Consider the following 19,676-nt stretch of genomic DNA (forward strand, 5'->3'; position numbering starts at 1 on the left):
CCCACTGTACCTTTCTGTACATTTCGAAGATATTAAACAATTCCACTTCCTTGACTGTTCTTAATGCATTTTTATTTTTAAACAATAATTGTAGACTATTTCAAACTTAAAGGAAGATAGTTTCTTATACATATAAATGCCTATAATTGGGTATTCATTAATTAACATTAATTTCATTATAACAATTGTATATCAAATAATCATTTAAAATAATTTCTAATAAACCACTGCTCAATTTCCAAAACAATTTTATAGATGTCATGTTAAAGATGCATTCTCATTTAGTGACAATGGTTGCAACAATTTGTCAGTTGTGGAAATTGTCTGGTACATGTACATAAATAGAAGTTTGTGTGAAGTCCTTGTATATGGAGTAAATATATTTTTCAAAACTTTTTGTCATTTCACAATTTTTGTTTTACATTTATTATGTTTAAACAAATTGCTCTGCCTTATAGTCACTTTATGTTATTGATACAAACAAACAAATTTTCTTATTCTTGGAAATCAAATAATTTTAATTTTTTATTAAATTTATTTCTTTTGTTATGCCGCTGAGAATAAAAACGGATATAATTTTATGAAAAACAATCTAAACATGATAAGGCGAAAAATGCGTAAAAAAATTTTTTTCTTCCACTGATGTTTAACTAAAAAGGAAACAAGTGAAATTCAAACGATTCATCTTCCTGGTTCTAACAATGAAATTTTCTTTTATTATTTTCCATCATTAATCAGAATTTTAACGTTAATAAGTCTTTAGAAAATTTTTGAAAAATGTAAACCATAAAAAATTAATTAATGTTATAAAAGTAGGAACCAAATTTCTAGGAACATTTTTAAAGGAACAAAAATACAGGCATAAGGGAGGTTTGTTGTGAGGAATATAGGTAGGGTAGAAGGGGGACCATACGCCACTTTTTTTTTGAGGCGGCCTCAAATTAAAACCACAATACATATTCTTATTTTTTTTCTTGGTTCGGATACTTAGATATGTTGGCTTTAGTTTTATTCCTTTCAATCTTTCCTAAGTCATCCCCATGTACATATTTTTTAACTTTTCCGCACTGACCAAAAACGGCGATACCGCCCCATCTATGGGGTAAATACGCCAAGGGGATGGGAGAGATTTGTCATTAGTAAAATAAAAAATAAAATTACAAAAATAAAAACTTATTTTGCTGTTTTATACTTTAATTGATTAAACAAAGTATAATAAACCAGATATTTATTGTTTATTTCACAAAACTTAACAAAAAAATTAAAACAAATTATTACTGATTTTTTCTATATTTTAACCAAATTTTGTTCTACATCACAAGCATTACATATATTTGGCGCATGTGCCCCACGGGCAGTTCTGGGGTTTAGTTTCAATTTTTTTCGTGCTTCAAATTATATTATCGAAAATATTATTATGTCTTATTGTTCACTATTATTGACTTTCTAATACTGACCAATATATTTTTTCTATCACTAAAACTAAAAAAAGTTAGCACAAAAAGTTCACACAGTGAAATATTTTCACAGCCCTTTGAAAAACAAATAATCATGTCTGCCTCCCATCATATGTAAAGTTAATGTTTCAAATTTTCAGGGATGATAGATAATCGATAAAAGAAAACAAAATTTGATAATGCGATAAAATCGATTACTCAGTTTTCAAGTTATTCGCTATTGGCAGATGTGCCCCTATGGCGTATGATCCCCCTTTTACCCTATATATTCACTATAAGACAGTTTTTAGGAAAGCTGATGTCAAAATACATAATTACCTGCATATTCAGTTCTAGTTCAGTTCTGGTTCAGTGCTGGTTCAGTTCTGGTTCAGTTATAGTTCAGTTCTAGTTCAGTTCTAGTTAAGTTCTAGTTAAGTTCTAGTTAAGTTCTAGTTCTAGAACTTAGTTAAGTTCTAGTTCAATTCTAGTTCAGTTCTAGTTCTGTTCTAGTTCTGTTCTATTTCTGTTCTATTTCTGTTCTATTTCTGTTCTATTTCTGTTCTATTTCTGTTCTAGTTCTGTTCTAGTTCTGTTCTAGTTCTGTTCTAGTTCTGTTCTATTCTGTTCTAGTTCTGTTCTAGTTCTGTTCTAGTTCTGTTCTAGTTCTGTTCTAGTTCTGTTCTAGTTCTGTTCTAGTTCTGTTCTAGTTCTGTCTAGTCTTTCTAGTTCTGGTCTAGTTCTGTTCTAGTTCTGTTCTAGTCTGTTCTAGTTCTGTTCCATTTCTGTTCCAGCTCTGTTCTAGTTCTGTTCTAGTTCAGTTCAAGTCAGATCTAGTTCAGTTCACTAGTTCTCTTCTAGTTCTGTTCTAGTTCTGTCTAGTTTCTGTTCTATTCTGTTCTAGTTCTGTTCTAGTTCTGTTCTAGTTCTGTTCTGTTCGTTCTAGTTCTGTTCTAGTTCTGTTCTAGTTCTGTTCTAGTTCTGTTCTAGTTCGGTTCTAGTTCTGTTCTAGTTCTGTTCTAGTTCTGTTCTAGTTTCTGTTCTAGTTCTGTTCTAGTTCTGTTTCTAGTGCTGTTCTAGTTCTGTTCTAGTTCTGTTCTAGTTCTGTTCTAGTTCTGTTCTAGTTCTGTTCTAGTTCTGTTCTAGTTCTGTTCTAGTTCTGTTCTGTTCTGTTGTAGTTCTGTTGTAGTTCTGTTCTAGTTTTTCTAGTTATTTCTAGTTCTTTCTAGTTCTGTTCTAGTTCTGTTCTAGTTCTGTTCTAGTTCTGTTCTAGTTCTGTTCTAGTTCTGTTCTAGTTCTGTTCTAGTTCTGTTCTAGTTCTGTCTAGTTCTGTTTAGTTCTGTTCTAGTTCTGTTCTAGTTCTGTTCTAGTTCTGTTTAGTTCTGTTCTAGTTCTGTTCTAGTTCTGTTCTAGTTCTGTTCTAGTTCTGTTCTAGTTCTGTTCTAGTTCTGTTCTAGTTCTGTTCTAGTTCTGTTCTAGTTCTGTTCTAGTTCTGTTCTAGTTCTGTTCTAGTTCTGTTCTAGTTCTGTTCTAGTTCTGTTCTAGTTCTGTTCTAGTTCTGTTCTAGTTCTGTTCTAGTTCTGTTCTAGTTCTGTTCTAGTTCTGTTCTAGTTCTGTTCTGTTATAGTTCTGTTCTAGTTCTGTTCTGTATAGTTCTGTTCTAGTTCTGTTCTAGTTCTGTTCCTAGTTCTGTTCTAGTTCTGTCTGTTCTAGTTCTGTTCTAGTTCTGTTCTAGTTCTGTTCTGTTCTAGTTCTGATCTAGTTCTGTTCTAGTTCTGTTCTAGTTCTGTTCTGGTTCAGTTCAAGTTCAGTCTAGTTCTGTTCTAGTTCTGTTGTAGTTCTGTTGTTCTGTTCTAGTTCTGTTCTAGTTCTGTTAGTTCTGTTAGTTCTGTTCTAGTTCTGTTAGTTCTGTCTAGTTCTGTTGTAGTTCTGTTCTGTTAGTCTGTTCTAGTTCTGTAGGTTCTGTTCTGTTCTAGTTCTGTTCTAGTTCTGTTCTAGTTCTGTTCTAGTTCTGTTCTAGTTCTGTTCTAGTTCTGTTCTAGTTCTGTTCTAGTTCTGTTCTAGTTCTGTTCTAGTTCTGTTCTAGTTCTGTTCTAGTTCTGTTCTAGTTCTGTTCTAGTTCTGTTCTAGTTCTGTTCTAGTTCTGTTCTAGTTCTGTTCTAGTTCTGTTCTAGTTCTGTTCTAGTTCTGTTCTAGTTCTGTTCTAGTTCTGTTCAGTTCTGTTCTAGTTCTGTTCTAGTTCTGTTCTAGTTCTGTTCTAGTTCTGTTCTAGTTCTGTTCTGTTTAGTTCTGTTCTAGTTCTGTTCTAGTTCTGTTCTAGTTCTGTTCTAGTTCTGTTCTAGTTCTGTTCTAGTTCTGTTCTAGTTCTGTTCTAGTTCTGTTCTAGTTCTGTTCTAGTTCTGTTCTAGTTCTGTTCTAGTTCTGTTCTAGTTCTGTTCTAGTTCTGTTCTAGTTCTGTTTAGTTCTGTTCTAGTTCTGTTCTAGTTCTGTTCTAGTTCTGTTCTAGTTCTGTTCTAGTTCTGTTCTAGTTCTGTTCTAGTTCTGTTCTAGTTCTGTTCTAGTTCTGTTCTAGTTCTGTTCTAGTTCTGTTCTAGTCTGTTCTAGTTCTGTTCTAGTTCTGTTCTAGTTCTGTTCTAGTTCTGTTCTAGTTCTGTTCTAGTTCTGTTCTAGTTCTGTTCTAGTTCTGTTCTGTTTAGTTCTGTTCTAGTTCTGTTCTAGTTCTGTTCTAGTTCTGTTCTAGTTCTGTTCTAGTTCTGTTCTAGTTCTGTTCTAGTTCTGTTCTAGTTCTGTTCTAGTTCTGTTCTGTTATAGTTCTGTTCTAGTTCTGTTCTAGTTCTGTTCTAGTTCTGTTCTAGTTCTGTTCTAGTTCTGTTCTAGTTCTGTTCTAGTTCTGTTCTAGTTCTGTTCTAGTTCTGTTCTAGTTTGTCTAGTTCTGTTCTAGTTCTGTTGTAGTTCTGTTGTAGTTCTGTTGTTCTGTTGTAGTTCTGTTGTAGTTCTGTTGTAGTTCTGTTAGTTCTGTAGTAGTTCTGTCTAGTTCTGTTAGTTCTGTCTAGTTCTGTTGTAGTTCTGTTCTGTGGTAGTGCTGTTGTAGTTCTGTAGCCGTTCTGTTCTAGTTCTGTTCTAGTTCTACTTCTGTTCTAGTTCTGTTCTAGTTCTGTTCTAGTTCTGTTCTAGTTCTGTTCTAGTTCTGTTCTAGTTCTGTTCTAGTTCTATTCTAGTTCTGTTCTAGTTCTGTTCTAGTTCTGTTCTAGTTCTTGTTCTAGTTGTGTTCTAGTTCTGTTCTAGTTCTGTTCTAGTTCTGTTCTAGTTCTGTTCTAGTTCTGTTCTAGTTCTGTTCTAGTTCTGTTCTAGTTCTGTTCTAGTTCTGTTCTAGGTCTGTTCTAGGTCTGTTCTAGTTATGTTCTAGTTCTGTTCTAGTTCTGTTCTAGTTCTGTTCTAGTTCTGTTCTAGTTCTGTTCTAGTTCTGTTCTAGTTCTGTTCTAGTTCTGTTCTAGTTCAGTTCTATCTTTCAGTATTTTTTTATTTTAAAATTTTTCTTGAATTGTATATTTTTCTGCAAAATTGATTGCGAAACAGTCAACCATGAAAACTGAATGAAATCAATTGAATAAACCATGAGAAATACGAGATCAATCTTTCACAATTTTCCTTGTTCTAAACTGAATTTGAAATGAGTGTGGCGTGCAGAATAAAATAAAGTTTGTTGCCTTTAAAAAGAATGCATCTACAACTGAAATTGTCATTAATACTTGCAAAAGGAAGAAAGTATGTATGTAACTTCTACAACGGATGGGTTAAAGATAAAAAGCAAAAATTAATAGATAAAAGAAAGAAAAACATTGGTAAAAGTACATTTCAACGGATAACTTCAATCAATTTGTTAAATGAGACATAAGACAAATTGCTGCGAAAATATGTTGCATTAGTAGTAGAGAATGCTATAGCAGAGATTTATAAGGAATCTATAGAAACATTAAGTTTTGCATAGATTTCTGTTGCGAAGAATCTATTTCCCTTGTAAGTTTAATATTTTCTTTTTACTAAAGTGGTAATTTGCCTGCAATCGATTAAAGTACGTACGAATTTAGTTCAAATGATCTGATAAAAATTTGCGTTTGAGAAATTTTAAATTAGTTTCTTTCAACTTTCAAATGTAGTTCAAGCATAGAAACTTTTTTATCTTGTAATTTGCATTGTTAAAAGTTGTATGAATTTATAAGTTTCCCATACTACAACATTGACAATCGGTATAATGAAGTATTTGGTTTTGAATTTTATTAAGTTCACATAATGTTGAAAATGTTCATACATATTGCCATATGAATGTGTAACCTAATCAGGCGTAGTGGCCTACAAATGAAAGTTAATCAATATGGGTGACACCATAAAACGGAGGTACTTAATGAAGATCCAAAAAGAGCCTCTTTTAATTTTAGTTGTGCAACTCTGCAATGGAATCCCCTGTATAAATATGTATTCACATACATATTTTAATTTACTAAAGCAAAAATTCCTTTCAATTTACTGACAATAAACTTAAATATCTTATTACCAATATAAGAGTATTTCTTTTTGCAATTATTTCATTCATACCTTTCCATTACTTTTTTATATAAAGTTGCAGATACTTGTTGTATAGTAAATTTTATATGTAATTTTTTTTTTCGTTACAAGCATTCTTGTAAATTATTCATTCATTAAATTATCAATAAAGTTCAACAATAACAAAAAATTAATATAAGAATTATAGAAGATCACAACGAATTAGGGGCACCTTAAAAAGAGGTATCTCTCTAGTTTTGTTCTAGTACTGTTCTGTACTAGTTCTGTTCTACTTCAGTTCTAGTTCAGTTGTAGTTAAGTTCTACACAGAGGGAAAAAAAATATATACACGCCTGGTTCCAAATCGACAACCATCCATTGTCAATAGTGAGCTGACCACGTTTGTTAACTTTAGACAACGGATGTGTATAAAATTTATATTGCGACAACGAATTGTTGCAATGTGGACAACGTTGCGTAGATCAGTTCTAATTCAGCTCTAGTTCAGTTCTAGTTCTGTTCTAGTTCTGTTCCAGTTCGTTCTAGTTCTGTTCTAGTCTGTTCTAGTTCTGTTCTAGTTCTGTCTAGTTCTGTTCTGTTCTGTTCTAGTTCTGTTCTAGTTCTGTTCTAGTTCTGTTCTAGTTCTGTTCTATTTCTGTTCTAGTTCTGTTCTAGTTCTAGTTCTGTCTAGTTTCTGTTCTAGTTCTGTTCTAGTTCTGTTCTAGTTCTGTTCTAGTTCTGTTCTAGTTCTGTTCTAGTTCTGTTTCTAGTTCTGTTCTAGTTCTGTTCTAGTTCTGTTCTAGTTCTGTTCTATTCTGTTCTAGTTCTGTCCTAGTTCTAGTTCTGTTCTAGTTCTGTTCTAGTTCTGTTCTAGTTCTGTTCTAGTTCTGTTCTAGTTCTGTTCTAGTTCTGTTCTAGTTCTGTTCTAGTTCTGTTCTAGTTCTGTTCTAGTTCTGTTCTAGTTCGGTCTAGTTCTGTTCTAGTGTCTGTTCTAGTTCTGTTCTAGTTCTGTTCTAGTTCTGTTCTAGTTCTGTTCTAGTTCTTTTCTAGTTCTGTTCTAGTTCTGTTCTAGTTCTGTTCTAGTTCTGTTCTAGTTCTGTTCTAGTTCTGTTCTAGTTCTGTTCTAGTTCTGTTCTAATTATGTTCTAGTTCTGTTCTAGTTATGTTCTAATTCTGTTTAGTTCTGTTCTAGTTCTGTTCTAGTCCTGTGCTAGTTCTGTGCTAGTTCTGTTTCTATCTATGTTCTTGCTCTGTTCTAGTTCTATTCTAGTTCTGTTCTAGTTCTGTTTAGTTCTGTTCTAGTTCTGTTCTAGTTCTGTTCTAGTTCTGTTCTAGTTCTGTTCTAGTTCTGTTCTAGTTCTGTTTAGTTCTGTTCTAGTTCTGTTCTAGTTCTGTTCTAGTTCTGTTCTAGTTCTGTTCTAGTTCTGTTCTAGTTCTTTCTAGTTCTGTTCTAGTTCTGTTTCTAGTTCTGTTCTAGTTCTGTTCTAGTTCTGTTCTAGTTCTGTTCTAGTTCTGTTCTAGTTCTGTTTAGTTCTGTTCTAGTTCTGTTCTAGTTCTGTTCTAGTTCTGTTCTAGTTCTGTTCTAGTTCTGTTCTAGTTCGTTCTAGTTCTGTTCTGTTCCAGTTCAGTTCTAGTTCTGTTCTAGTTCTGTTCTAGTTTGTTCTAGTTGTGTTCTAGTTGTGTTCTAGTTGTGTTCTAGTTGTGTTCTAGTTGTGTTCTAGTTCTGTTCTAGTTGTGTTCTAGTTGTGTTCTAGTTGTTCTAGTTCTGTTCTAGTTCTGTTCTAGATCTGTTCTAGTTCTGTTCTAGTTCTGTTCTAGTTCTGTTCTAGTTCTGTTCTAGTTCTGATCTAGTTCTGTTCTAGTTCTGTTCTAGTTCTGTTCTAATTATGTTCTAGTTCTGTTCTAGTTCTGTTCTAGTTCTGTTCTAGTTCTGGTTTAGTTCTGTTCTAGTTCTGTTCTAGTTCTGTTCTAGTTCTGTTCTAGTTCTGTTCTAGTTCTGTTCTAGTTCTGTTCTAGTTCTGTTCTAGTTCTGTTCTAGTTCTGTTCTAGTTCTGTTCTAGTTATGTTCTATTGTTCTAGTTCTGTTTCTAGTTCTGTTTAGTTCTGTTCTAGTTCTGTTCTAGTTCTGTTCTAGTTCTGTTCTAGTTCTGTTCTAGTTCTGTTCTAGTTCTGTTCTAGTTCTGTTCTTGTTCTGTTCTAGTTCTGTTCTAGTTCAGTTCTAGTTCTGTTCTAGTTCTGTTCTAGTTCTGTTCCAGTTCTTTGCTAATTCTGTTTCATATGTAGAGTGTTTCGTTAAGTAACTTCTCCCTGATTATTTTGCATATAGCTTATATTGACTCTTCCTTTTCACACAGTGTTACAATGTTCTGTTTAGAATCCTGTTTTATTCACAACAGAATTTTACAAATTTTTTGAATGACGTACAAAAACGTCATTGAATTGTATTGTTTTAGCCATTGTTTAGTCGAGCCTTTACGTCAGTAGTTGTTTATGTTTTTGTTTTTAAATTTTTTCTTTAACCATAAAGAAGATCCGGTGTCGATGTCACGATAAGTTCATTTACAATGTGGTCATCACGTCTTCGTAAACAAGTATAAATCCATAAATTCATACATTCATATATATGTATGTGGTGTTGGTGTAGGGACAAATCGATACCTTTTTCAAATTTCTTGCACTTGGTCTCATATCATCAAGGTGTCTTGATATTTTGATTATTTTATATTTTGGAAAAATCAATGAATCAGTTTAAATGAATTTATTTCCCATAATCATGGATTTCTCAATTACTGGGTTAAGAAAATAATTGCAGTTTTGGGTATGTGGTGCTTATTAAAGGAAACTTTTTAAGTTTATGGAGTAAAATAATTTATTAATTTTAAACATTAGTTAAAAATATATTATTTAATACACATCTAAACTCATACATATTGAAAGCTTAAGAGCTTTTTCATGCGTTACGTTAGAGAAAACATTTAAATCAAATTCTAGACATATTTTTTAATAAAAATATTAAATATTTTCAATGAAAGTTAAAATTGGGTCTAAAAATATTTGTTGTATTAAAATTTTGAAAATTAATATTAAAACAGTTGTTGTATATAAAAACAAATGAAATTTTTGAAAATGTTTCATAGTTTTGACTCACAACCGTTACAGCTATTTTGTCTATCAAATAAATTTTATTTGAACATTGCATTTTAAAAACAATATTACTAAACATTTATTTGTTCAAAAGTTCTTAAAAACAGATAATCTTAATTTAGGCTGTTAACATTTTGACTATAAAATGACACAAATCTAGAGGCAAAAGTATCAAATACATTTCAACTTTCCAAGAGAGAACTTGAGTAGAAAAAAACAATCCGAGAATGAAATTCTCTTTACTCGTACTTTGCTTAGTCCTATTAGGCTCCAACTATTCGGTTAATGCTCACTTTCTCGGTTTAAAAGAGAAATTTTGTGCCTTAGGCAAAACAGGGTTTTGTCCTCCCCCAGCACCACCAGTTGATCCTACTACAACATCTACTTTAATACCTACCGGAACTGTTCCAACTACACCTACCTTAACTCCTATACCAACAACACCCACAACTACCGGAACCGGAGGACCTACTACTGGAACAACTCAAACTACTAATACTTCACCAACTACCGATACTAGTATAACTCCTCCCACCGAAACTCCACCCACAACATCACCACCTACCGAAACCCCACCCACCACCTCACCACCTGAACCTACCCCTGAACCCGATGAAGAAAACTACTGCTGGAGATGACAAGGAAACGACAGCAGGAGGTGATGATGAAACTACTGCAGGTGGAGATGATGAGACTACTGAAGGTGGTGGTAGAGCTTTGGATGTTAACGAACATGATGAAGAACAGGATGACGACATTGACTCTGAACTCAGTGATGCCCGTGCTCGTCGTGTTAAAAGTCGTCGCAATCGTCGTATGCGCAGACGTAGAGTAATTCGTAAGAACAAGAATCGTAAGGCTCGCAGAAATCGTAAGCTCCGCCGTCGCAATCGTCAAATCAGACGTAATCGTAAACATCCAACGTCGCAATCGTAAGGCCCGCAGAAATCGTCGTCGTGGCATTCGTGTCATTCGCCGACGTAGGTAGGAAGACTCAGTCGGTAAATCTGAGAACCTTATATGGAATAATACGGATAATTAGGAAAGAATCAATATATACATTTTGCGTTATTTATCTAAAATTTAAAGTTCATTAAACTTGAAGTATAGTCGATAGTGAAGCCTACAGTCTCGTAACCAATATAATCTGCAGGTCTATCTACAGTCTAGTATATAGTCTGTCTACAGACAGTCATAGTCTTGTCTATAGGTAGTCTATAGTTTATTATAAGTCTGTCTATAGTCTTCGTCTATAGTCAGTCTATAGTCTAGTCTATGTCTAGTCTATAGTCTAGGCTATTAGTCTAGTCTATAGTCTAGTCTCTAGTCTAGTCTATAGGTATAGTCTATATCTGTCTAAGTCTAAGTCTATAGTCTTAGTCTATAGTCTATAGTCTAGTCTATAGTCTAGTCTATAGTATAGTCTATAGTCTAGTCTATAGTCTAGTCTATAGTCTAGTCTATAGTCTAGTCTATAGTCTAGTCTATAGTCTAGTCTATAGTCTAGTCTATAGTCTAGTCTATAGTCTAGTCTATAGTCTAGTCTATAGTCTAGTCTATAGTCTAGTCTATAGTCTAGTCTATAGTCTAGTCTATAGTCTAGTCTATAGTCTAGTCTATAGTCTAGTCTATAGTCTAGTCTATAGTCTAGTCTATAGTCTAGTCTATAGTCTAGTCTATAGTCTAGTCGATAGTCTAGTCTATAGTCTAGTCTATAGTCTAGTCTATAGTCTAGTCTATAGTCTAGTCTATACTCTAGTCTATAGTATAGTCTATAGTATAGTCTATAGTCTAGTCTATAGTCTAGTCTATAGTCTAGTCTATAGTCTAGTCTATAGTCTAGTCTATAGTCTAGTCTATAGTCTAGTCTATAGTCTAGTCATAGTCTAGTCTATAGTCTAGTCTATAGTCTAGTCTATAGTCTAGTCTATAGTCTAGTCTATAGTCCAGTCTATAGTCTAGTCTATAGTCTAGTCTATAGTCTAGTCTATAGTCTAGTCTATAGTCTAGTCTATAGTCTAGTCTATAGTTTAGTCTATTGTCTTGTCTATGGAACAGTCTATAGTCTAGTCTATAGTCTAGTCTATAGTCTAGTCTAGTCTATACTCTAGTCTATAGTCTAGTCTATAGTCTAGTCTATAGTCTAGTCTATAGTCTAGTCTATAGTCTAGTCTATAGTCTAGTCTATAGTCTAGTCTATAGTCTAGTCTATAGTCTAGTCTATAGTCTAGTCTATAGTCTAGTCTATAGTCTAGTCTATAGTCTAGTCTATAGTCTAGTCTATAGTCTAGTCTATAGTCTAGTCTATAGTCTAGTCTATAGTCTAGTCTATAGTCTAGTCTATAGTCTAGTCTATAGTCTAGTCTATAGTCTAGTCTATAGTCTAGTCTATAGTCTAGTCTATAGTCTAGTCTAGATAGTCTAGTCTATAGTCTGGTCTATAGTCTAGTCTATAGTCTAGTCTACAGTCTAGTCTATAGTCTAGTCTATAGTCTAGTCTATAGTCTAGTCTATAGTCTAGTCTATAGTCTAGTCTATAGTCTAGTCTATAGTCTAGTCTAGTCTATAGTCTAGTCTATAGTCTAGTCTATAGTTAGTCTAGTCTATAGTCTAGTCTATAGTCTAGTCTATAGTCTAGTCTATAGTCTAGTCTATAGTCTAGTCTATAGTCTAGTCTATAGTCTAGTCTATAGTCTAGTCTATAGGCTAGTCTATAGTCTAGTCTATAGTCTAGTCTATAGTCTAGTCTATAATCTAGTCTATAGTCTGTCTACAGTCTGGTCTATAGTCTAGTCTATAGTGTAGTCTATAGTATAGTCTCTAGTATAGTCTATAGTCTATAGTCTAGTCTATAGTCTAGTCCATAGTCTATAGTCTAGTCTATAGTCTAGTCTATAGTCTAGTCTATAGTCTAGTCTATAGTCTAGTCTATAGTCTAGTCTATAGTCTAGTCTAGTCTATAGTCTAGTCAATGGTCTAGTCAATAGTCTGGTATATATTCTAGTATAGAGTCTAATCTATAGTCTTATTTGTAGTCTAGTCTATTGTCAAGTCTTGCCTATTGTCTATAGTCTATTCTACAGTTTTCTTTTTAGCCTTGTCTATAGTTTAGTCTGCAGTCTATACCACTAGGGGTAAATAGCTTGGAACTTTTTTAAAACATTTTTTTGTCAAAATAATAAAGACACTGATTTGTACAGTTTGAGTTATACTTGTGTTATACTACTTTTAACGCTCAAAAATTTTCAAAATCTAAGAATGTACTTTTCTTACCGAGTTGTTCATAAAAAGTTACCTTCTGAGTTTTCTATGATATAGAACTTAGAGTGAATGAAAATCTTGATTTGTTAATTTTCTATACTATTATACTCAGAAACGTATAATTAACATGAAGGGTTCAAAGTAAATGAGAATCTTTAAAAACGAACTTTTTGGTACTTATTCCATCTTCAAGTAGTGGTTTTTGAGTTTTGTATAATATTGAACCCAGAAACATAAAATTAAGTGGTTTGTGGGTGATAAGACGACGTAAGAAGTAATACATATCTTGTACTTTTTGATAGTATTGATGACATTCTTCTGATGATACTTTTTAATTTTCGTTTAATGAAGAACACGGAAACATGAGGACTGCTAAGTTATAAAGAATATGAAGAAGAAGGTACTTTTTAGAATGTTCTATAAAACTAAACCTGAATTAATGGTTCTATGTGAATGAACATCCACAACAGGGATGGGGTTGTAATTCTTTTGATCTTTGTTTCGTAAGGCACGAAAAAGTACTTTTTTTGTACTAATTATTCAATTAAAAAAAAAACTTAAAATGATTTATTTTCATTTATAATTCACATTTATTTCATCATGAAGCTGGTGATCAAAATTAACCAATTGTCTTCCGGCCACGTCTGCGAACGACACGAATACCACGACGACGATTTCTGCGGGCCTTACGATTGCGACGTTGGATTTTACGATTACGTCTGATTTGACGATTGCGACGGCGGATCTTACGGTTTCTGCGAGCCTTACGATTCTTGTTCTTACGAATTACTCTACGTCTGCGCATACGACGATTGCGACGACTTTTAACACAACGAGCACGGGCATCACTGAGTTCAGAGTCAATGTCGTCATCCTGTTCTTCATCATGTTCGTTAACATCCAAAGCTCTACCACCACCTTCAGTAGTCTCATCATCTCCACCTTCAGTAGTTTCATCATCACCTCCTGCTGTCGTTTCCTTGTCATCTCCAGCAGTAGTTTCTTCATCGGGTTCAGGGGTAGGTTCAGGTGGTGAGGTGGTGGGTGGGGTTTCGGTAGGTGGTGATGTTGTGGGTGGAGTTTCGGTGGGAGGAGTTATACTAGTATCGGTAGTAGGTGAAGTATTAGTAGTTTGAGTTGTTCCAGTAGTAGGTCCTCCGGTACCGGTAGTTGTGGGTGTTGTTGGTATGGGTGTTAAGGTAGGTGTAATGGGATCAGTTCCGGTAGGTATTAATGTAGAGGTGGTGGTGGGATCAACCGGTGGTGCTGGGGGAGGACATAACGCTGTTTTGCCTGCGGCACATAATTTCTCTTTTAAACCGAGAAAGTGAGCATTAACTGAAAAGCTGGAGCTCAGCAGGAATAAGCAAAGTATGAATAAAGAAAATTTCATTCTCTATTATTCTTCAGTTTAAGTTCACTGCTGGAATGATGAATTGATTATGATAATAAAAAGTGTAATCAAAGACATTATATAGTCCATTAAACTTCAAAATTTTAAGAGTAAAAACAATAACTTTCTTTAAAGAATAGTTTTTAACAAAAAAAAAAAAAATATTATTTGAACAACTGCATATCATACAGCTTGTGCAAACACGTTGTATTACATAGCTAATCAAAAGCGTTAAAAATATACTTCAGAGAAAAGTTTTTTGGAAAATATAAACTTTACAAAACTTGACTATATAATGTCTTCGATTACAACAAATTAGCATCATAAACTATTCTACATTCCAGCAGTGAACTTGAATAGAGGAAAACAAGTCGAGAATGAAATTCTCTTTAATCGTACTTTGCTTAGTCCTATTGGGATCCAACTATTCGGTTAATGCTCACTTTCTCGGTTTAAAAGAGAAATTTTGTGCCTTAGGCAAAACAGGGTTTTGTCCTCCCCCAGCACCACCAGTTGATCCTACTACAACATCTACTTTAATACCTACCGGAACTGATCCAACTACACCTACCTTAACTCCTATACCAACAACACCCACAACTACCGGAACCGGTGGACCTACTACTGGAACAACTCAAACTACTAATACTTCACCAACTACCGATACTAGTATAACTCCTCCCACCGAAACTCCACCCACAACATCACCTCCCACCGAAACACCACCTACCACCTCACCTCCTGAACCTACTCCTGAGCCCGATGAAGAAACTACTGCTGGAGATGACAAGGAAACGACAGCAGGAGGTGATGATGAAACTACTGCAGGTGGAGATGATGAGACTACTGAAGGTGGTGGTGGCAGAGCTTTGGATGTTAACGAACATGATGAAGAACAGGATGATGATATTGATTCTGAACTCAGTGGTGCCCGTGCTCGTCGTGTAAGAAGCCGCCGCAATCGCCGTAATCGTCGTATACGTAGACGTAAAATAAATCGTAAGAATAAGAATCGTAAAGCTCGCAGAAACCGTAAGATACGCCGTCGCAATCGTCAGATTAAACGTAATCGTAAAATCCAACGTCGCAATCGTAAGGCCCGCAGAAATCGTCGTCGTGGAATTCGTGTCATTCGCAGACGCGGCAAGAAGACAATCGGTTAAAGTGGATAAATATATAACTATGCAAATTTAATATAACTCGATATTAAGATTGAATAAATTAAAAATAATATAATGGCAAAATTTTATAGTTTGTTTTAATTTGGGGCTGAGATTTCTTGGTGAATATATAGTTGGTCATCGAAGAAGTTTCTTTTTTCCAAACAATTAAAGATCGTTTTTTTCGCGACATAATTTTGCACTGAAGAAAGGAAGAAATCCGTTAAGCGCAAAGAGCCTATAATGAACATATTGACATCCTTCAGGCAATTTTTCGCAGGATTTGTTCAGAATTGTAAAATCCAGAACTCCGGGAAATTGTTACTAACGAGCGAAGCGAACTAACTAGCTTAACTAAATTACTAACTAACTAACTAACTACTAACTAACAACTAATAAAACTAACGAACTAACTAACACTACTAACGAACTAACTACGAACTAACTAACTAACTAACGAACTAACTAACGACTAACTACTAACTACTAACTAAACTAACGAACTAACTAACTAACTAACTAACTAACTACTAACTAACTAACTAACTAACTAACTAACTAACTAACTAACTAACTAACTAACTGAACTAACTAACGAACTAACTACAACTAACTAACTTAACTAACTAACTAACTAACTACTAACTAACTAACCTAACTAACTACTAACTAACTAAAACTAACTAACTAACTAACTAACTAACTAACTAACTAACTAACTACTAACTAACTAACTAACTAACTACTAACTAACTAACTAACTAACTAACTAACTAACTAACTAACTAACTAACTAACTAACTAACTACTAACTAACTAACTAACTAACTAACTAACGAACTAACTAACTAACTAACTAACTAACTAACTAACTAATACTAACTAACTAACTAACTAACTACTAACTAACTAACTAACTTAACTAAACTAACTACCTAACTAACTAACTAACTAAACTAACTACTAACTAACTAACGAACTAACTAACTAACTAACTAACTACGACTAACTAACTAACTAACTAACTAACTACTAACTAACTAACTAACTACTAACTAACTAACTAACTAACTACTAACTAACTAACTAACTAACTACTACTAACTAACTAACTAACTAACTAACTAACAACTAACTAACTAACTAACTAACTAACTAACTAACTAACTAACTAACTAACTAACTAACTAACTAACTAACTAACTAACTAACTAACTAACTAACTAACTAACTAACTAACTAACTAACTAACTAACTAACAACTAACTAACTAACTAACTAACTAACTAACTAACTAACTAACTACTAACTACTAACTAACTAAAACAACTAACTAACTAAACTAACTAACTAACTAACTAACTACTAACTAACTACGACTAACTACTAACGAACTAACTAACTAACTAACTAACTAACTAACTACTAACTAACTAACTAACTAACTAACTACTAACTACTAACTACTAACTAACTAACTAACTAACTAACTAACTAACTAACTAACTAACTAACTAACTAACTAACTAACTAACTAACTAACTAACTAACTAACTAACTAACTAACTAACTAACTACTAACTAACTAACTAACTAACTAACTAACTACTAACTAACTAACTAACTAACTAACTAACTAACTACTAACTACTAACTACTAACTAACTAACTAACTAACTAACTAACAACTACTAACTAACTAACTAACTAACTAACTAACTAACTAACTTAACTAACTAACTACTAACTAACTAACTACTACTACTAACTAACTAACTAACTACTAACTAACTAACTAACTAACTAACTAACTAACTCTACTAACTAACTAACTAACTAACTAACTAACTAACTAACTAACTAACTAACTAACTAACTAACTAACTAACTAACTAACACTAACTAACTAACTAACTAACTAACTACTAACTAACTAACTAACTAACTAACTACTAACTACTAACTAACTACAAACTAACAAACACCAACTAACTAACTAACTAACTAACTAACTAACAAACTAACAAACCAACTAACTACTAAGTAACTAACTAACTAAAAACTGAAAAACTTATCTGAAGTCGACAGAATTGACTTTCCGATGATATAACTGCTTTTATCAGCAAAGGTATCTTCGGTATTATTTCAAACTTCATGACACGATATCCACAGAAGTATATATTGGGTTTAGCTTTCGATTTTTTTTTTTTTTTTAAGTTTTGTTGGTCTTCGAAATCCTTTTTATAAAAACCATTGGCCCTTAATGAAGATCATATTAGTAAAATCCCAATAATGTTCTTATCATTGGGTGCATAAAAAATTTTTGTTTTTTTATATTTCGCTTTCATTATTTTAACGATTTGTACAATATGTATTCAAAACATTGGACATTATTTTGGCACGATACTGAGCATTATCAAATACCCTGAAGTGGTGCGTATCCCCGAGAGTGTATTCTGCATCGCTCGAATTAAACAGTAGTCAGACGGGTTGAGGTCTGGGCTATAAGGCGTATAAGTCAAAACCTCCCTACCATATCATTCTAAAGAGATATGACCATTTTGGGCAATAGAGAGTTTCACTTTTTTGAAATGGATTTTTTGTTAATCTCAAGTAATGATTCGGTGCAAAACTTATTCTCCTATATAGCGTTCAAGCAGTATTTCGTATACATGCAAAATCCGTTTCCGTTTCAAAAACACCACTTCTGAAGCCCACAGATTATAGTTTGCATACTGAAACCGATGTAACACATTCACCATCGGCATCAGCGAGTGATAAGCTTAATTCAAAAAAAGTATTTCAAAATTCTTTCTCTATAAAACAAATATATTGAGAAATTAAACAAATAACAAATAATAGCTTTTGCCCAATAATTTACAGGTGTTATATTATTTAAACAATTGTTTTACAACAATTCTTAATTGTTTAATCTTCGAGCCACAAATAAGATTATAAAAGCTTTTGAGCATAACAGAAATGGGGTTGTTTATAAACGTACTTCTAAAATAGATTAAACCAACCTTTAAATATAATGAAGTTGTCATTCTACTTAATCTGTTTGTCCATATTGGGCTTACAGAATGAGGTCAACAGTTTTTTGTTTCATAAATCACATCACATTACAAGTGGTAAAAGTTTTAAAGCGAAAATGTGTTTCCTAGGTAAAAGGAAATATTGTACACCAGCGGAGACTACCACAGAAATACCTCCCACAATTTTAACACCAACATTACCACCAATTCCAACGACACCCACAGAAACGGAACCGCCACCGCCACCGCCACCACCACCACCACCTCCAGTAATAACAACAACTACGGTTAAACCCTTACCGCCGATTTTAACAACACCAAAGCCAACGCCTAAACCACAGATAACAACTACTCCTAAACCAAAACCAGATATACCTGATTTGCCTATTTTACCAACAATACCACCTATTCCTACACTTACAACTTCTCCTCTAACACCAACTATTCCCACAACAACAGATTTCCCTTGGCCAGATATTCCAACAAGTGAGTGGCCCGATATTCCTGGGACTTGGGATCCAAATTTCCCAACATTTCCAACAATGGAAACCCCCGAACTTCCCACTTTTACTACTGATACTGATTTAACAACTACAGATACAGAATTACCCATTACAACATTTGATGAAAATGCTGACGGTGGAAGAACTTATGGTCTTTACAATATCACAAATGGCCGAGCGCTGCTATACTCTCATAATCATAAACCAAGTAAACAATAATAATAATAAAATAATAAGAAGAAGAAGAACAACAACCTTAATAAGGCCTCACATCTTTTTTGCACTTGATCTATTTAGAATATAAGTATTTACTTTTACATACTAGATCACAGACATACTAGATTAGACTAGACTTTATTTATTTATTAAACCATAGACTAGACTATAGACTAGACTAGACTATAGACTAGACTAGACTATAGACTAGATAGACTATAGACTAGATAGACTAGACTATAGACTAGACTATAGAACTAGACTATAGACTAGACTATAGACTAGACTATAGACTAGACTATAGACTAGACTATAGACTAGACTATAGACTAGACTATAGAACTAGACTATAGACTAGACTATAGACATAGACTAGACTATAGACTAGACTATAGACTAGACTATAGACTAGACTATAGACTAGACTATAGACTAGACTATAGACTAGACTATAGACTAGACTATAGACTAGACTATAGACTAGACTATAGACTAGACTATAGACTAGACTATAGACTAGACTATAGACTAGACTATAGACTAGACTATAGACTAGACTATAGACTAGACTATAGACTAGACTATAGACTAGACTATAGACTAGACTATAGACTAGACTATAGACTAGACTATAGACTAGACTATAGACTAGACTATAGACTAGACTATAGACTAGAATATAGACTAGACTATAGATTAGACTATAGACTAGATTATAGACTAGACTATAGACTAGACTATAGACTGGACTATAGACTAACTAGACTAGACTATAGACTAGACTATAGACTAGACTATAGACTAGACTATAGACTAGACTATAGACTAGACTATAGACTAGACTATAGACTAGACTATAGACTAGACATAGACTAGACTATAGACTAGACTATAGACTAGACTATAGACTAGACTATAGACTAGACTATAGACTAGACTATAGACTAGACTATAGACTAGACTATAGACTAGACTATAGACTAGAC

At 33.4% G+C, this 19,676-nt stretch overlaps 4 protein-coding genes across 4 annotated transcripts; 3 read left to right on the forward strand and 1 right to left on the reverse strand.

The window, feature by feature from the left end:
- Window positions 1-9,380: 9,380 nt before the first annotated feature.
- LOC119614878 (putative uncharacterized protein DDB_G0290521) lies at window positions 9,381-10,058 on the forward strand (the record flags this gene model as incomplete). Its single annotated transcript, XM_037970974.1, has 2 exons — window positions 9,381-9,749; window positions 9,802-10,058. Coding segments are annotated over 2 exons (626 nt in total), but the record flags the coding sequence as incomplete, so codon positions are not given.
- A 2,944-nt stretch (window positions 10,059-13,002) lies between these two features.
- On the reverse strand, window positions 13,003-13,776 carry LOC119614872 (transcription initiation factor TFIID subunit 11-like). Its single transcript, XM_037970968.1, has one exon. It carries the CDS (start codon window positions 13,774-13,776, stop codon window positions 13,003-13,005), a length of 774 nt encoding a protein of 257 aa, XP_037826896.1.
- Window positions 13,777-14,153: 377 nt separating this feature from the next.
- On the forward strand, window positions 14,154-14,939 carry LOC119614873 (salivary glue protein Sgs-3-like). The gene has a single exon (XM_037970969.1). The coding sequence runs from the start codon at window positions 14,154-14,156 to the stop codon at window positions 14,937-14,939; it is 786 nt and encodes a 261-aa protein (XP_037826897.1).
- Window positions 14,940-18,087: 3,148 nt separating this feature from the next.
- Window positions 18,088-18,693, forward strand: LOC119614874 (fibronectin-binding protein A-like). The gene has a single exon (XM_037970970.1). The coding sequence runs from the start codon at window positions 18,088-18,090 to the stop codon at window positions 18,691-18,693; it is 606 nt and encodes a 201-aa protein (XP_037826898.1).
- The last annotated feature ends 983 nt before the right edge of the window (window positions 18,694-19,676 follow it).

Source organism: Lucilia sericata, unplaced genomic scaffold (assembly GCF_015586225.1).
Source record: "Lucilia sericata isolate MDLA Ls3-8-SP2 unplaced genomic scaffold, ASM1558622v1 Contig003565F_arrow, whole genome shotgun sequence".
Lineage (NCBI taxonomy): Eukaryota > Metazoa > Arthropoda > Insecta > Diptera > Calliphoridae > Lucilia > Lucilia sericata.

What these genes read in the sequence shown, in the direction of transcription:
- LOC119614874 (XM_037970970.1), top strand. Translation starts at nt 18,088, where the DNA reads ATGTGTTTCCTAGGTAAAAGGAAATATTGTACACCAGCGGAGACTACC.
- LOC119614872 (XM_037970968.1), bottom strand. Translation starts at nt 13,776, where the DNA reads ATGAAATTTTCTTTATTCATACTTTGCTTATTCCTGCTGAGCTCCAGC.
- LOC119614873 (XM_037970969.1), top strand. Translation starts at nt 14,154, where the DNA reads ATGAAATTCTCTTTAATCGTACTTTGCTTAGTCCTATTGGGATCCAAC.